The 18,338-nt window shown below is 43.4% G+C and overlaps 1 protein-coding gene across 3 annotated transcripts in view; it reads left to right on the top strand.

Annotated features, from left to right (window-relative positions):
• Window positions 1-18,338, top strand: part of ATF6 (activating transcription factor 6) — a 376,474-nt gene that overhangs the window by 147,105 nt on the left and 211,031 nt on the right. For all 3 annotated transcript variants that reach the window (XM_075067999.1, XM_075067998.1, XM_032804925.2), the window contains one exon: window positions 10,946-11,074. In XM_075067999.1, coding sequence (XP_074924100.1) covers window positions 10,946-11,074 — 129 coding nt within the window. The remainder of the gene's footprint in view (window positions 1-10,945; window positions 11,075-18,338) is intronic.

Here is an 18,338-nt window from a genome sequence, read left to right as displayed (position 1 = left end):
CTATGGAGACTTGATGCCTCAGGGCATCACTAGTGGCCTTACAGAGCCTTTTATCACCAGTTTTAACCTGGACTGAGTTCAGAATGTTTCCCATCTAATGAACATTTGGTGGAACATTTCCAGCTCCCACATCACAAACTCATTGTTTTGCACCAAGAATTGCACAGGCCATGGAGCCTGAACAGCCGCAAGAGGAGGATTCCTCCATCCTAAATCAGGTCAGGGGCATGCTGGCAAGGCTGTGTGGGAGGTGCACCCTGCTGCTGCTTTGCAAATACTGGGAGAACTCTAGTCACTAGGGTCCCCAAGTCTTTCAGCAACTTCAAATCTACGCACACAATTTTTTTAGGGATGATCTCTGATTGTACAGAAATTGTCTCAAGTGATTTGCATAAAATGTCATACATGGAACTGCACATAGTTTGGCAGCTGTGTCCTTGCCTACTATACACATTGATGAACCATGTTTGTCACATATACTTGGTCAGTTTTATTACCTGGGTGACGAAAGTACAAGTTAAGGGATCATTAACATGAAGAGAAATAATTTTCCAGTGTCATAAAGAATTATACCATGTACAATTTGATGTAAATTTTCTGAGGCACAACGTAAGGGGAAACAAGAAACCAAACCACCACAAACTTTAAGGCAAGTAACAGAGCTGGTTAGGAATTTTTTAAGGCAACATTTTTTTGTTGGATAATGTTGATTTACTGAAACCAAAACTTTTCTAGGAAACTTATCAGTTTCTTCTCAGCTTCGTTAAGAAGATGTCTCAGGTCCAGGATGGAATTGTTGGTTAAAATAGGAGAGAGCTCAGTGTAACTTAGTGGTTAGCGCACTCATCTAGGATGTGGGGGTACCCAGTGTTCAAGTCTCTAATTCTGAATTATTTGCAGTGTTGTTGTAGCTGTGTTGGTCATAGGACATGAGAGAGGCAAGGTGGGTGAGATCATATCTTTTATTGGTGCAACTCCCATTGGTGAGAGGACAAGGTGAACTGAAGAAGAGCTGTGTTGAGCTTGAAAGCTTGTCTCTTTCACCAAAAGAAATTGCTCTAGTAAAAAATATTACCTCACCCACCTTTTCTCTCTCTGATTCTGAATGAGAATCTCAAACCTGGGTCTCCTATATCTGAGATGAGTGCCCTAACCACTGGGCTTTTGGCTGTTCTGGGGTGGGTGCAGGGGTTGATCTCCTAGCTTTTTTGGAAAAAATCTTCGAAGGGTCTCTGTTTTCAACAGGAAAAGTTTGGAAATCTTGAAATTTTTCATGGGATGGGAGGATTTCTGCCCACTTGTAATCACATTTGAGATTGAGCAGAATTGTTGTTCCTTTACTGCTGCTGCTGGTATGGCTGGTGTAGAGCAGCAACTTCAATTTCACCTGAACTTGATTGAGCCAAACGACTACATCAGGAGTAGCAGAATTTATTGCAGTAATGTCTCCTTCATATTTATAAAAATTGGGCAGTAGGTAGTGATATGTTCAAGGGTCTAGCGTGAGGAACCACACACACACACCGGGGAGTCTTTGATTTTCCATTTGTGCATTAGATATCCGCATCTATCATGGATGGTTTGAATTCGGTTCAGAGTTGACCAAGATGACCATGTAAGGTCAAACTCAGGAACTTTCTGCATGGGATCTGGCACAAGATGCTTATTTTTTTAAGTCTTGTTTAGTACAATCTCCTTTCCAAGCCTCCTTCAGATCATAGCCTGATTGCATGAGGCTAAACGAATGTTCCCAGAGAGGCTTGTGGGACTTAAGATGTTGGGGGGCGGGGGGGGGTGGTGTTTGTCGAGGTCTTGGTGAATAGGAATTCATTTGTTTTCCTGGATTCGCTGAGCTTTGCGGAATGTTGCAGCAGTTTGGTGTATCGGCGAGGGAGTGATGTTAGACAGGACAGGTAGTCCATGGTGTTGGAGTCGACTTAAGGGTTCCCATGATGCACTGCATCACTGTATTTAGCTGGGTATACACGAGTTCACAACAGTGATGCTGGTGCACCCCAGGCTGTGCCTGCTAGTTTCTGGATTATATTGGCTCTCGTTTTTATCTTTGCAGCTGCCTTCTCACATTGATCATGGAAGGAGAGGATGTGGTAGAGTTTCACTCCGAGATACGTTGGAAATGTAATCATGTTGCACATTTTTGCCACAGAAAGCTACTTTCAGTGTGTTTTTGGCACTCTTATTATCAATATGAATTGCGCTTACTATTTTTTTTCCCAGGGTTTGGTTTGAGCCTCCATTTCTGGAAATATTGTCCCATATTTTGGAGGTCCGCAGTTAATGTTTTCTCAGTGTCATGGAGGTTTGATGCTTGTATTGTCATGGCAAGATCATCTGCATATCCAAATTTTCGTGATTTAGCTGGAAGCGTGTCATAAAATCATAAAATATTAGGGTTGGAAGAGACCTCAGGAGGTCATCTAGTCCAACTCCTACTTAAAGCAGGACCAACACCAACTCAGTCATCCCAGCCAAGGCTTTTTCAAGCCAGGCCTTAAAAACCTCTAAGGATGGAGATTCCACCACCTCCCGAGGTAACTCATTCCAGTGCTTCACCACCCTCCTAGTGAAATAGTGTTTCCTAATATCCAACCTAAACCTCCCCCACTGCAACTTGAGACCATTACTCTTTGTTCTGTCAGCTGCCACCACTGAAAACTGTCTAGCTCCATCCTCTTTGGAACCCCCCTTCAGGTAGTTGAAGGCTGCTATCAAATTCCCCCCTCACTCTTCTCTTCTGCAGACTAAATAACCCCAGTTCCCTCAGCTTCACCTTGCAAGTCATGTGCCCAAGCCCTCTAATCATTTTCATTGCCCTCCATTGCACTCTCTCCAATTTGTCCACATCTCTTCTGTGGTGAGGGGACCAAAACTGAATGCAATACTCCAGGTGTGGCCTCACCAGTGTCGAATAAAGGGGAATAATCACTTCTCTTGATCTGCTTGCAATGCTCCTACTAATATAGCCCAATATGCTGTTGGCCTTCTTGGCAACAAGGACACACTCTTGATTCATATCCAGCTTCTTTTCCACTGTAATCACCAGGTCCTTTTCTGCAGAACTGCTGCCTAGCCATTCGGTCCCTAGTCTGTAGCAGTGCATGGGATTCTTCCGTCCTAAGTGCAGGACTCTGCACTTGTCCTTGTTGAACCTCATCAGATTTCTTTTGGCCCAATCCTCCAATTTGTCTAGGTCACTCTGGACCCTATCCCTATCCTCCAGCATATTTACATCTCCCCCTAGCTTAGTGTTATCTGTGAACTTGCTGAGGTACAATTAATCCCATCATCCAGATCAATTAATAAAGATGTTGAACAAAACTGGCCTCAGGACCGACCCCTGGGGCACTCCGCTAGATACCTACTGCCAACTAGACGTTGAGACATTGATCACTACCCGTTGAGCCCGATGATCTAGCCAGCTTTTTATCCACCTTATAGTCCATTCATCCAGTCCATACTTTCTTTAACTTACTGGCAAGAATACTGTGGGAGACTGTATCAAAAGCTTTGCTAAAGTCAGCATATATCACATCCACAGCTTTCCCCATATCCACAGAGCCAGTTATCTCATCATAGAAGGCAATCAGGTTGGTCAGGCATGACTTGCCCTTGGCAAAGCCATGTTTACTGTTCCTGATCACCTTCCTCTCCTCCGAGTGCTTCAAAATGGATTTCTTGAGGACCTGCTCCATGATTTTGCCGGGGACTGAAGTGAGGCTGTAGTTCCCCGGGTTCTTTTTCTTCCCTTTTTTAAATATGGGCACTATTTTCCTTTTTCCAATCATCTGGGACCTCTCCCGATTGCCACAAATTTTCAAAGATAATGGCCAATGGCTCTGCAATCACATCAAACAACTGCCTCAGCACCCCTGGATGCATTAGGTCTGGACCCATGGACCTGTGCATGTCCAGCTTTTCTAAGTTGTCCTTAACCTGTTCTCTCTCTACTGAGGGCTGTTCACCTCCTCCCCATACTGAGTTGCTCAGTGCAACAGTGTGGGAACTGACCTTGTCTGTGAAGACCGAGGCAAAAGAAGCTTTCAGTACTTCAGCTTTTTCCACATCATCTGTCACTGTATTGCCTCCCTTATTCAGTAAGGGTCCCACACTCTTCCTGTCTACTCTCTTGTTGCTAACGTACCTGTGGAAACCCTTCTTGTTACCCTTGACATCCCTTGTTAGCTGCAACTCCAGTTGTGCCTTGGCCTTCCTGATTATACCCCTGCATGCTCGAGCAATATGTTTATACTCCTCACTAGTCATCTGTCCAAATTTCCACTTCTTGTAAGCTTCCTTTTTGAGTTTAATATCACTGAAGATTTCACTGTTAAGCCAAGCTGGTCGCTTGCCATATTTGCTATTCTTTCTGCACTTCGAGATGGTTCGTTCCTGCGTCCTCATAGACTCATAGGTCAGAAGGGACCAATATGATCATCTAGTCTGACCTCCTGCACAAGGCAGGCCACAGAACCCTACCCATCCACTTTTATAACAACCCCTAACCCATGACTGAGTTATTGAAATCCTCAAAATTGTGGTTTGAAGACCTCAAGCTGCAGAGAATCCACCAGCAAGCGACCCATGCCCCACGCTGCAGAGGAAGGCGAAAAACCTCCAGGGCCTCTGCCAATCCGCCCTGGAGGAAAATTCCTTCCCGACCCCAAATATGGCGATCAGCTAAACCCTGAGCATGTGGGCAAGACTCACCAGCCAGCACCCAAGAAAGAATTCTCTGCAGTAACTCAGTTCCCATCCCATCCAACATCCCCTCACAGACCATTGAGCAGACTTATCTGCTGATAATCCAAGATCAATTGCCCAAATTAAACTATCCCATCATAACATCCCCTCCATATACTTATCAAGCTTAGTCTTAAAGCCAGATAAGTCTTTTGCCCCCACTACTTCCCTCGGAAGGCTGTTCCAGAACTTCACTCCCCTAATGGTTAGAAACCTTCGTCTAATTTCAAGTCTAAACTTCCTAATATCCAGTTTGTACCCATTCGTCCTTGTGCCTACATTAGTACTAAACTTAAATAATTCCTCTCCCTCCCTAACGTTAATCCCCCTGATATATTTATATAGAGCAAGCATATCCCCCCGGAGCCTTCTTTTGGCCAGGCTAAACAAGCCAAGCTCTTTGAGTCTCCTTTCATAAGGCAGGTTTTCCATTCCTCGGATCATCCTAGTAGCCCGTCTCTGAACCTGTTCCAGTTTGAATTCATCCTTCTTAAACATGGGACACCAGAACTGCACACAATATTCCAGGTGGGGTCTCACCAGCGCCTTATATAACGGTACTAACACCTCCTTATCCTTGCTGGAAATACCTCGCCTGATGCATCCTAAAACCGCATTTGCTTTTTTAACGGCCATATCGCATTGGCGGCTCATAGACATCCTGCTATCAACCAATACCCCAAGGTCCTTCTCCTCCTCTGTTGCTTCCAACTGATGCGTCCCCAATGTATATCTAAAATTCTTATTATTAATCCCTAAGTGCATGACCTTGCACTTTTCACTATTATATTTCATCCTATTACTATTACTCCAGTTTACAAGGTGGTCCAGATCTTCCTGTATAGTATCCCAGTCCTTCTCTGTGTTAGCAATACCCCCCAGCTTTGTGTCATCCGCAAACTTTATTAGCACATTCCCGCTCTTTGTGCCAAGGTCAGTAATAAAAAGGTTAAATAAGATTGGTCCCAAAACCGATCCTTGAGGGACTCCACTAGTAACCTCCTTCCAGCCTGACAGTTCACCCTTCAGTATGACCCGCTGGAGTCTCCCCTTTAACCAGTTCTTTATCCACCTTACAACTTTCATATTCATCCCCATCTTTTCCAATTTAACTAACAGTTCCCCATGCGGAACTGTGTCAAACGCCTTACTGAAATCGAGGTAAATTAGATCTACCGGATTTCCTTTATCTAAGTAATCCGTCACCTTCTCAAAGAAGGAGATCAGGTTGGTTTGGCTTCTTTAAAATACAGCCAACTCTCCTGAACTCCCTGCCCCTTGGAATATCAGGGCTGGAAGGGCCCTCAGGAGGTTATCTAGTCTAACCCCCCTCCTCAAAGCAAGACCAATCCCCAGACAGATTTTTGCCTCAGATCCCTAAATGGCCCCCTCAAGGATTGAGTTCACAACCCTCGGTTTAGCAGGCCAATGCTCAAACCACTGAGCTATCCCTCCCCTGTTCATATTAGCTTCCCAAGGGTCTGCCCATCAGTTCCCTAAGAGAGTCAAAGTCTGCTTTTCTGAAGTCTCATAGTCATTGCTGCCTAGATTGCCACTCACTTCTACTTCCCCTACCAATTCTTCCCTGTTTGTAAGCTTACGCAAATATTAAAAAGGGTTTACGCAAGTATAGAGCCTTGTAGTTGCCCATTGTTTATGATACGGGGTGACCTGGTCTTATTACTCAGGTACACCCGTAGGTGTCTGTTACTCAGCATGGTCCACAATAGGCAAAGTGTTTGGTAGCAAGGTATAATTTTAGCAAGATTCAGCATCAGGCCCTTAATCCATACAGTATCATACGCAGATGACAGGTCAACAAATACTGTGTCAGTCTTTAGGTTTTTTTGATAGCCAGCCTCAATGTGAGTTGTGAGTGCCAGAACTTGGTCTAAACAACTAAGTTTTGGCCAGAAGTCTACTTGTTCAAGAGGGATATTTGGCTTAATAAAAGGGTGTATTCTTTTGAGGATGATACTGTGACCTTGTGCAATCTGTATGGTTTTATAAAAATTTAATAATAAATGAATATAATATAACTGAGATATGCTTTATGCAATAGGTCTCTTGTAATATATCATTACAAAGCTTATTATCTACTGAGTGTAATCATCCTATTTTATAAATGTACCACTCTTGTGTCTGAAACTAGAAATATTAAATATAAATCTGAGGGTCTATTGTAATTATGTGAAGTGTGGGCCATTAATGGTGGTTTGGAATCTTGATGACTCCCATTAACTAGGACCATTGTCTGCAAATGGCTGTTTTACCTATAAGTCTTCCTGTATACCTGCATGCTGGCAAGTGGATAATGAAGTCTTGCAATGACATGTGATCATGTCACCTGAACTGGAATCCATCTTTAACCTGGAGTCTTTCCATTAGAAGGAGGGGGTGGGAACTCAGAGACAGACAAAAGGATTCCTGCCTAATGCAAAAGATATATAAAGGGGTCGAAGAGAACAAAGAGGGAAAAGAACCATCATGAAGAATCCCCTAGCTATCACCTGAGCTGGAAGAGAGCTGTACCGGGGGAAAGAATTGTACCCAGGTCTGGAAGGTGTCCAGTCTGAGGAAAAAAATTACTGAAGCATCTCTGAGGGTGAGATTATCTGTTTTCAATTTGATTAGACATAGATTTGTACATTTTATTTTATATTGCTTGGTGACGTACTTTGTTCTATCTGTTACTACTTGCAACCACTTAAATCCTACGTTTTGTATTTAATAAAATCACCTTGTACTTATTAATTAACTCAGAGTATGTATTAATACCTGGGGGAGCAAACAACTATGCGTATCTCTCTATCAGTGTTATAGAGGGCAAACAATTTATGAGTTTACCCTGCTTAAGCTTTATACAGGGTAAAACAAATTTATTTGGGTTTAGACCCCATTGGGAGTTGGGTATCTGAGTGCTAAAGAGAAGAACACTTCTATGAGCTATTTTCAGGTAAACCTGCAGCTTTGGGGCAAGTAATTCAGACCGTGGGTCTTTGCTGGAGCAGACGAGAGTGTTTGGCTCTGCAAGACAGGGTGCTGGAGTCCTGAGCTGGCAGGGAAGGCGGGAGTAGAAGTAGTCTTGGCACATCGGGTGGCAGCTCCCAAGGGGGTTTCTGTGATCCAAGCCATCACAGATACGTTCAAGAAGTTTGTAGGTCGTACATAGTAGAGAAATTGGCTATAGCATCCCACTTCATCAGGGGGCCTGCCTCTCGCCATATTTCAGGGAGCTGTATTGTCCTTAAGGTAGCAAAGTTGCTAGCCATTGGAGTCCTCTGGGGCTGAGAAGGTGGAGGAGTTCTCGCAGAATACTGTCAGGGCCTGCAGCATTCCCTTTTTTCATCACAGCAAATCCTTCTTTTACTTACTCAATCCTGACAGTGGAAGGTTCTCCTCAGGGGTTTGATGCAAGTGTTTGGTAGAGTTGTTGATACACTTCTCTTCTTGTGTGTTTATCAAGTGGTCCTTTTGTGTTCTCCACCAGTTTGGAAGCTATTGTAGAGTGACCAGATGTCCCGATTTTATAGGCACAGTCCTGATTTTTGGGTCTTTTTCTTACTTAGGCTCCTATTACTCCCACCCCTGTTCCAGTTTTTCACACTTGCTGTTTGGTCACCCTAGGCTATTGAGTTTGACTAAATTTTTGGTGCCCTGTACTCTGTGGGATTAGCAACCCCAAGACGTTGTAGTAGTGTCCAGGGTGATTTAAAGCACTTGTCAGGAAGACTCAATCATCATTTTCTACATAAAAGTGCATTCATGTTGGTTGTTATAACCTTAATACATACTCTTTACAACTCAGAAATAGATGTAGGTTTCATTTTTAGAAGGTACACACTATACATTTTTAAACAATGATTTATTTTGAAAACTTTTCAGATTAGTTTTACAGCTATATCAAAAAATGAATGATTGGTTATTTCATTTACCAAAGGTAATTGAAGCAGATATTTATGAGGTCACTGGGAGGCGAACTATCTCCAATTCAATAGATTAATCATTAATAGTTGGAGGATTTTCTTGCCATGCTGTATTAGGAAGAGAACATCACCAGACAGACATTTTAAATTGTTTTATTTAATTAAAACAACAACGTTAAGTATTCTGGATTTTTTTCATCAACAGCAAACATACAGTAATTTAACAAAACAAGCATATGTCTCTCGCTTCTCACGTTTGTCTTCAGACATCTTCACCTTGTCCAGATCTATTCTGCACCGAACAATCTTCTATTCATAGAAGTTTTTGAAACTTTGCACTTTTAGAGATAGGTAAGGGATTGACTCTGTGTATGCAAATTTGCAGAGAGACAGTAGAGTTGAGGTCTGTTATTTCTCACCTCTATATGTTGTTTATTTATTTAAAAACATTTTTGCTGTTAACGATCATGTTTCCTCTGGAGACACAAATGCACAGTTTAAGAACTGCAAAACTAAGCATGTCTGATGGTATCTTCTAGTTTGAACACTGAATCCCATTGGGTAGATAGAAAGATTAACCTAAATAATCTATACAGAAGCCTGTGGAACCCTATAAGATTGGGTCCCTAATCCATGAACTATTGGAACTTGTTTACAAAACTTTTCTTAAACATTACATGAATATGTTGTTTCATACTATGGAATAGGGATTATAAATTCTAATTCTATGTTGAGATATCTTTGAACTATAATGTATCTTAATTAAAACTATCTTTAGATAAGTTTTTTCCTCAAAAAGCATTTTATCAAAAAAATCCGATTTAAATAAAAAATTCTGATTTTAAATAAAAAAATCGATTCTTAATTTAAAAAAAAATTGATTTTTATCCACCCTGGTAGTATCCAGGCTCGATGACTTGAACGTGTAAAATCAAGGTTTTGCATGCAATCAAGTCAGCGCTGGCGTCTTGCTGTGTCAAGGGAGTGTAGTAGGGTTTTTGCGGTATGAAGACTCCTAGTCTGATTGTGTTGCCGAAGCAACTCCTGTGTCTCTCTTGTCCAGCAGGGAGTGTGATTTTTCCGGAAGTCTCAGGGAATGTTCTTTCCTGCTACTTTCAGGAGCCGTGCGAACCATTGATAGCATTCTGGTTTCACTGGAATCCTTGCAACCGTTTTCTCAACTGTCTATTTGTAGGCATCCCAGTCAGCTTTAGGAAGATTCCATCATGGTACCTGTTTAGGAGTTTCGATGCCTGTATAGATCATTATAGGCCTGTGTTGGCTGTTTGGAAATACCAGTAGTACTTCATGTGTTACGATGAGAGTGTTACCACGTTAGTCTTTAGACACGAATGTTAGGTTTGGATTGTACCCACGTTTCCAGTGCTTGAATGGAATGTTGATTGTTGTTTTAGTTTGTAGATTAGTTGTAAGTCTTGTGCAGATATCCAGTCCAAAAGTTCTTCACCATCACTTTCAATTGTTTTATAGACCCATATAGTGTGGTGACTATTAAAATCACCTGCATAGATGCATGGAATGGGAGAGCTAGGTAGCACTGGTTTTGGCCATCTTGTTCTAGGGGCTTTATAGAGGTTGTTAATGTGGAGCTCCCCTACTTTGATAGTTGTGGTCCTTGATGTATATTGCCAAGCCATATTTAGGATGATAATGGCTAGTTGTTAGGTTGTATCCATAGATATGGTAGCACCTAGCCTGTTGGTCGTTGCCAACATGGGTCTCTTGCAACATGAGGATATCAATGTTGTAAGTCTTCAGCAAGTTTCCAAGGTACTCACATTTTGCCCATGAGAGTCTTTCAACAGTAAGTTGCAGGATTTTTATTCCCGGCCTATTTGGCACTCTGTATGGCCCTGAGGAGGAACTTTAGGATTTGCTGAGTTGGTGTTCTGATGACCAGGAGATCATTGAGTGATGTTCGTTCGCTGAGTTGATGGCATTCGTTGTGAATTCTCACTTGACATCCTTCACGGGGCTCACTCTGTTATCTTCCGCTCTTCCTTTAGTGCTATTGTGAAGCTATTGCAATTAAATATATAAGTGAACAGTTTCTGCCCATGGGCATGGGATTTGGTGATACATATCTTACCATGTGGAACAGCAAATCTGAAAAGCCATTGGTTATCCAGTTAGAGTATTTAATACCATGAGGCAGTGAGTTTCACATGTATATATCGGTTCTGTCCCTCTTGTTATATTTATGGGTATGTATTTTTGAATTTCCGTGTATTTGAAAGGGATTCCAATGGAGCTGAACCCAGCGTGAGCCTTGCCCACCACAGCAGAAATCTGCTGGAGTTCTCAGCCAGCCAGAAGCTCAGCACAGCTCAACAAATGCCTAACATCATCTCCCAGAATAAGGAAAGGTAAGGTGAATATATTCAAAGTTTAAAAGTACTAGCTGTTCATGATACTTTCATGCTTTGCTCTCTTGCCTTCAATTTCCCTGTGCTTCCTGAAGCAGAGTTATTAAGTGAGCATTGTTAGGGCAGCTAAGCCTAAAAATGGAGTGCCTTGAAAGCTGATTCCTCTTGTACTATAGTTACAGGATCTTCCTGGCAAGATTCCTTTCTAAGGCTCAACCTTGATGTGCTGTGATATAAAAACTAACCCGCTCCTGAATCAGACAAATCAGTGCATGCATTCCATGGTGAGAGAACAAGCTGTGTGAGCATTCTTGCCTCAGCAAAGCAGGAGCAAGCCACAATGGTGTCATGCTTTTGATGTGCAGTTCCATGCCTGGCCTCATTCTGGTGCTGAGCAAGTCCTGTGACAGTCCCTGACACTGGACTTGCATACAACTCAAAGAGCAGCTCCCTATCTCTTCCAGCATAGTAGGCAAGAAGTTGCTGCCAGCTTTCCATGTGTGAGGCTGTGATGGGGTGTACAACCCTCACGCTGCAGAGCAAGGGGTTAAGGAGGAGCTCTGGGCCCAGGTGGCCCCACCCAGTTGCACTTGCAGGGCCTGCACAAGCTGGAGCCAGGGCTTTAAGAAGGGAAGCAGAGCAGCTCAGAGTGGGCAGGCAGTGGAAAGGTGCAGGCAGCTGCTGTGAAGGGAAAGCACTGCCCTGGAGCTCCTTGCTTGAGGTCTGACTACACAGACCAGTGGAAACGTACAATGGAGAGTTAAGTGGTTGAGCATGCAGGCAAGAGACTTGGTGGAAGTGACTCACTTCATGAAGCTAACGGGGCTAGAGAGGTGGCCTGGGGGGCAGAATCTTAGCACCCAAGGTATCGAATGTAGCTGCCCACCACTGGGCCCTGGAGCATAGCCCAGTGTAGAGGGTAGGCCTGAGCTCCCCTCTCCACCCCCAGAAGACGTTACAACACCAGGGGCTTTCACCTCAGATGAGAGTCGCACTGGAGTAGACCTTGACTGGCCAAGAGCTTAGTCCCCAAATTACCTGGGCTGAAGGAGACGAAAAGTAACCCTTGGGGCAGGATGCTGATCTGTCAATCCCTGCCTGGCCTCTAGGCAGCACTGTGGCCGGTTGTGCACCTTCTACAGGGCCAAATGTTACTATCATAGACTTTCATCAGCACAGATGTAATGATGCTGCCTCTGGTGGGACACAACTGAGTATCAATTCAGGATAAATTGCTTAGAGCAGGGTAGTTACAGCCCAAGGCAGGGGTTCCTTTGCACAGCAAGGCACATCAAACCAGCCAAACAGAGAAGACTTTGGTTTTACCCCACTGGCTATCCAGAAGTCATACAAGCAATTCCTTTAGACATTCCAGTTTCCCATTATCACCACCAGCAGCCACTTCTTATGGGGATAAATGTTATGAAAACCAATACCCCAGTAAAAGATAAAAGGTTCTCCTGATCCCAAAGGACCACGCCCCAGACCCAGGTCAATATACAAATCAGATCTTATCCGCAAATCACGCTGTTGCCAATCCTTTAGAATCTAAAGGTTTATTCATAGAAGGAAAGGAATATAGATGAGAGTTAAAATTGGTTAAATGTAATCAATTACATACAGTAATGGCAAAGTTCTTGGTTCAGGCTTGTAGCAGTGATGGAATAAACTGCAGGTTCAAATCAAATCTCTGGAGTACATCCACAACTGGGATGGGTCATTCAGTCCTTTGTTCAGAGCTTCAGTTTGTAGCAAAGTCCCTCCAGAGGCAAGAAGCAGGATTGAAGGAAAAATGGAGGGGTTTCCAGGGCCTTTTATATTCTTCCTCCTGTGGGTGGAAACCCCTTTGTTCTCCTGTACAAAATCACAGCAACAAGATGGAGTTTGTAGCTACCTGGGCAAGTCACATGTCCATTTATGACTCAGTTTGCAGGCGGCAGCCACTGCTCACATGCTACCTTGGACGTCCCAGGAAGACTTCTCATATGTGGATTGGAGTCTCCCAAGGTCCATTGTCAGTTAAGTGTTTCTTGATTGGGCACTTAATCTGCAACTTCCTTTCTCAAGAAGCTGACCAAATGCTTCACTAATGCTACTTAGAATCAAACACATTGAGATACAAGTGCATAGCCAATACTCATAATTTCAACTAAAGATGATACACTCAGCTAGGATAATAATAACCAGCAAATAATAACCTTTTTATAGACACCTCACATGATAACCTTTGTACAATATTTGCTGCATATATATATATAACAGTGGTTGAAACAATTATCTATATGGTCACGGTTTATGTCAATAACATCACAACAGGCAACAGCTGCACAGATCTCTGCAATTCCTTCATAAGGGTCTAGAAAGATCAAGCACTTGATTTGGCTTGAGGAACTTAATGTTGAGATACTACCACATCCTCTATAGCTGTGCTGAAGAATCTTTCACAGCATCAGAATCATAGAATATCAGAGCTGGAAGCGACCTCAGGAGATCATCTAGTCCAACCCCCTGCTCAAAGCAGGGCCAATCCCCAGAATGGCCTGTTTCAAGGATTGAACTCACAACCCTGGGTTTAGCAGGCTAATACTCAAACCACTGAGCTATCCCTCCTCCCTGGAAAGCATTGGGGGGAAGGGGAATATACTCTACGCATGTACTCTACACGTTGCCAACTCTTGGGATTTTACCACAGGTCTTGAAATGGTGTTTTTCTTGAAGATCCAGCTGGTAGAGTCAAGAGATCAGAAGAGAATCATAACTTCCATTTGGAAAAAAAAAGTTAGTTTCTAGTTCTCGTGATTGCAGAGAAAAGTGTGAAAACATGAAGCAGGTGTACCCTACAGGCTCAGAAACCAGTGGGCAAGGGAAAAACCTGACATTTATTATTAAAACTAACGTTTAAGACAATCTCATGATTTGGGGGACTGATTCACAATTTTTGAACACTTGAGGTTGGCAATACTATCTATGCACCCTAAAGGAGTCTTGACTCAAGACTTGGGAATCTGACCCAGGCCTTCCCTGGCTTGTGAAAGAGAGTTATTAGCAGTTGGTGCCACTTCTAACCGAAATAACCAACACTTCATTCAGAGAAGGAAACTTTTCTTCCTTCTTGAAAAATGCAGTAGATTTGTCTTTACTTGCATGGTTATGAATGTTAATATTTGTCGTGTTACCCAGCCCTTCTTAAAATTCAAGCTATGATATTTGTTTTCTTAGTCACTCAAAATATGTTCAGCAAAGTTCAAGATACTTACAGAGGAAAGGACTGGATCCTAAACTCTGTGAGCAGTGCTCTTTGTTAGAAACCTCATGCATGCTTGTGCAAGCCTTTATTCCTGGATATCTACAGAGATGCACCTCAAGAGTGTATGGTTACAGTCTGCTCTAGTGGCTGCCTACCAAGTATTTCCAAAGAATAATTTTTATTTTATCCATTAATATCTTTATTGGTCATTTGCAGGGGTGTATTCAATTGACATAAAATCACTTTAGGCCTTTCTAGATCTCCGGAAGGCAGTGGATGCATATGTTCTGGATTGTGTCCAGATTGAAGGTTGGCTTATTCAGACTGTGTTTTCTCCTTCACAGAGTCTGTTCTAACAGATCTGTTCTTTCCAATAAAATATTTTTTGGCTAGCTGAATAGAAACAGCCGCAAATGTGCAGAAAGCACTAGTAGATTGTTGCCATGTGGAAAGAAGGCAATCAATCAGGAATACTCTAATGACATAGTATTATGTGGCTATGATGAAGGGCCTATGTGGCACATTTTAGACTATGAATTATGTGATGAGGCAGCAGAGGTGCTCACTCAGGAAGGTATGTCAGAACCAGCACCTCCTCTTTTTTGTCCAGTCTCTTTCACCTTGTTGCTTGGAACCTTCTGCTTCTTTTTCCCCTCTCTCTGTGCTAGAAGCAGAGATTAGAAGAGGGACAAAGCAAGAAGGTGGAAAGAAGGATAAAGAAAAAAAAAATGAGTAACATTTTCAAAAGGAACCTGGGCATTTAAGTGCCTGAGTCTCACTGAAAGTCAGTAGGACTGCAGCTCCTAAGTTATTTAAATGCTTTCACATTTTTTACCCAAGGATTATCATAAAGAACTGAGGCGAGGGACCTGGCGCTAACTGCCTGAATTTAAGAGCCAAGCCAAGACTTCTGCCTTGCTTCTAGACCTCCTTCCCAATTCTCCTCTGGGCAGGCCCCAGGATTTCCCAGCAGCATCTCAGGCAAAATCTCCTTCACAGACAAACTTTTCCTCTGCTATTCCACATATGAAAGAGATGGCCTGGCTTTTTATATGCCTCCTGCTCTCAAAGCTGGAGCAAGGAGAGCCCCTGTGGTTCTTTAGGAACTCTGGGAAAGGGAGAGCTAGTTCCCTCCTCTCCTCATTCTTACGGCTGAGATCCCAGCTGGGGTTGAGATTGGGGTTTCTCTTCTGTCTTTCTCCAAGGCCCTGCTGCCCCTGTGAGCCTCTCTGCCTCAGGCTCCTCTCTCCCCATGTTTCTCCCATTTGGAAGAGCTGTTGATCTACTAGCAGCTATTGTGTAGCAGGCTCAGCTACAACCCTTCTCCCAGGCCCTCTCAGGCTTAAAAATAGTCATGCCTATGTCTGTGAGGAGTCAGAAAGGCAATTCTGAGTGCTATCCTGTGGCCGCTGCCAGAACAACCCCTTACCATGGACATACAGGCAGCAATGGGCTCTTCGCTGCCCATTCTGCCACTTTTCATCCCTGCTGGCTTTGTGGCCTCTCCAGCTGCCCTCAGTTCTGGATCCCCTCCCTGCAAGCAGCTGGCAGTGTTGTCTTGCCCTCTACTGCCTGCCTTAGCTCCCCTCACAAAAAATATAAATCGAAGGATGAGTGCATAGGGTGGCTCCTTTCTTGGAGAAGGACCAGCTGTATCCAAAGTGGACCCTTGGGAGAGAATTGCCTTCACCTCTGTACCTGACCAGGCAGAAGCCCATATACTCAGAGTTCTGTCCTCCCTGGGGTGGAAATGCAGTCTGCTGTTACTGTGAAGGATGTTACTAGCCACCTCAGCTTAGGAAATGCTGCTCAGGGGGTTTTCTGTTCTAGAATGGTGCAGCAAGCATACAGGAGTGCTCTACATCAACAAGGCACCGGGAACTTTGTCTTACTGTTAAACTGAGCCTTTTTCAGTGGGAGGAAAGTACTCTGGCTTTATTTCCAGGATGAACACTATGTCCAGGTGGATTGGCTCGTCAGGGCATACATTTTTAACAGTGAGAGTAATTAACCACTGGAACAATTTACCAGCGGTCATGGTGGAGTCTTTGTCACTTACGATTTTAAATTCAAGATTGGATGTTTGTCTAAAAGATCTGGTCTGGAAATTGTTTTGGGGAAATCTTATAGCCTGTATTGTACAGAGGGTCAGACTAGATGATCACAATCATCCCTTCCGGCCTTGGAATCTACAAATCAAGAGGGAACTAATCCCAGGGGAATGGAGCTTGAACTTGAAGGCTTTCTAGTCCATTTGTCAATATTGAGGCTGTCCAGCTGACCACTGGTTTGCCAACAGAAATATGCAAGAACATCCAGGGGTTTGCTTTCAGCTGTTCGACCAGTTGGCCATAATGTCAGATGCTGTTTTGATGAATTGGGGAGCAGGGATAGCTGCATCTTTCCATCTTTTCTTCTGATTCTCCAAATCCTCTGCAAGATCAAACCAGTCAAAGTGGAAGTAATTTTTCTCTGCCTTGCTGGTCAGGCAGTTGGGCGCGGTTAGAATGTATCAGTGAGAACCCATTTCCTCCTCCAAGAGCACTTTGTGCATCTAGGATGTTGGAGAGTGAATGAATACCAGTGGCTTCTGGGATGGGGTGTCTCCCAGATGCTGGGTGATTGTCTAAGTGTTACAAGGATTCCTACACCAGGATGTAGAAATGAAGCTGGTGTGGTGTTTATCTAACGGCTTCTCCTCTGGAGATTGCATCACCCTTCGGGTTACTACAGTCTGTTCCTCAGGGTTTTAAAAGTGGAAGATTAAGGCCATACAAGTCTATACATCTGCTACTTCCACAGCCAGGGGCTGGCCTGTGCTTTCGATTGGTTCGATTCCTAACAATTCAGCGTGAAGTTTTCAAACCCACTTCGCCCAGTGGGATGTATTAGTCTTCAGGTGTACATGCTACAGCCATTTGAAGTAGCTGGGAAAATATCCCTCTGCCAACTTTGGATGAAAGCTACTACTTTGGTTGACATCACTTCTGCCAGGAAGGCTGATCCAGAATAGCTTTGGTTATTGATTCTCTTCCCAGGGCTTTCATTCACCCCATTCTTGTGTTCCTGAGGTTAACCTGAGGTTTCATATTAACTAGTCAATTATTTTGCCATGTTTTTTATTCTGCACTTTTCACAGAGGCAGAAGAGGCTTTGGAGGCTGTAGAATTATTGGGTTAAATTTAGATCTCCTTAAAAATTTCAGAACTGACAAATAGCTGTTGATGTGTTCCAAGGGCCCTAAAAAGGAAAGAGGCGTCCAAGACTACAGTGTATAGGTGGCTTTAGGTTTGTATCTGCCTAGAGCAGGGGTCGGCAGCCTTACAGAAGCGGTGTGCTGAGTCTTCATTTTTTCACTCTAGTTTAAGGTTTCATATGCCGGTAATACATTTTAACGTTTTTAGAAGGTCTCTTTCTATAATTCTATAATATATAACTAAACTGTTGTTGTCTATAATGTAAATAAGGGTTTAAAAGTGTATAAGAAGGTTTATTTAAAATTAAATTTAAATGCAGATCCCCTTGGACCAGTGGCCAGGACCCAGGCAGTGCAAGTGCCACTGAAAATCAGTTTGCATGCAATCGGTTGCCTACCGCTGATCTAAATGGACAATCCATATAAATTTCGCCCTTTCTGGCTCCCATCTCTCCCTGCAATATTGATCCACACAACCACCCTAGATGCTTTTCAATTTCAGAAGATGGTAGCATGTGAATTTAAGAGGAAAAGCAGCAACTGTACCAGCAACAGTGTGGGGGGAGGGGGACAGTGCTACCACATAAAGGAGCATTAGGAGGTTCTTTCAAATGAACCTGTGCACCAAATACTCTTATTGACACAGTGCCCAGGGGAGTTTCAGCTTCTCCCTTTCGGTGATGCCAGTGGCTCAGAGAAGCAGCTCAGCTGCAACTCCTGACATGAAACTGACACAGTAGGGACTGGAGCTCTCAGAAGTGGCCCTTAAGACCCAGATTCCTGCTGCCCAAAAAACTCCTATCGCTGTTTCCAGGGACCAC

Source organism: Chelonoidis abingdonii, chromosome 7 (genome assembly GCF_003597395.2).
Source record: "Chelonoidis abingdonii isolate Lonesome George chromosome 7, CheloAbing_2.0, whole genome shotgun sequence".
Taxonomy (NCBI): domain Eukaryota; kingdom Metazoa; phylum Chordata; order Testudines; family Testudinidae; genus Chelonoidis; species Chelonoidis abingdonii.
Note: the sequence above shows the minus strand (reverse complement) of the source record. Positions and strands in the feature narration are given on the sequence as shown.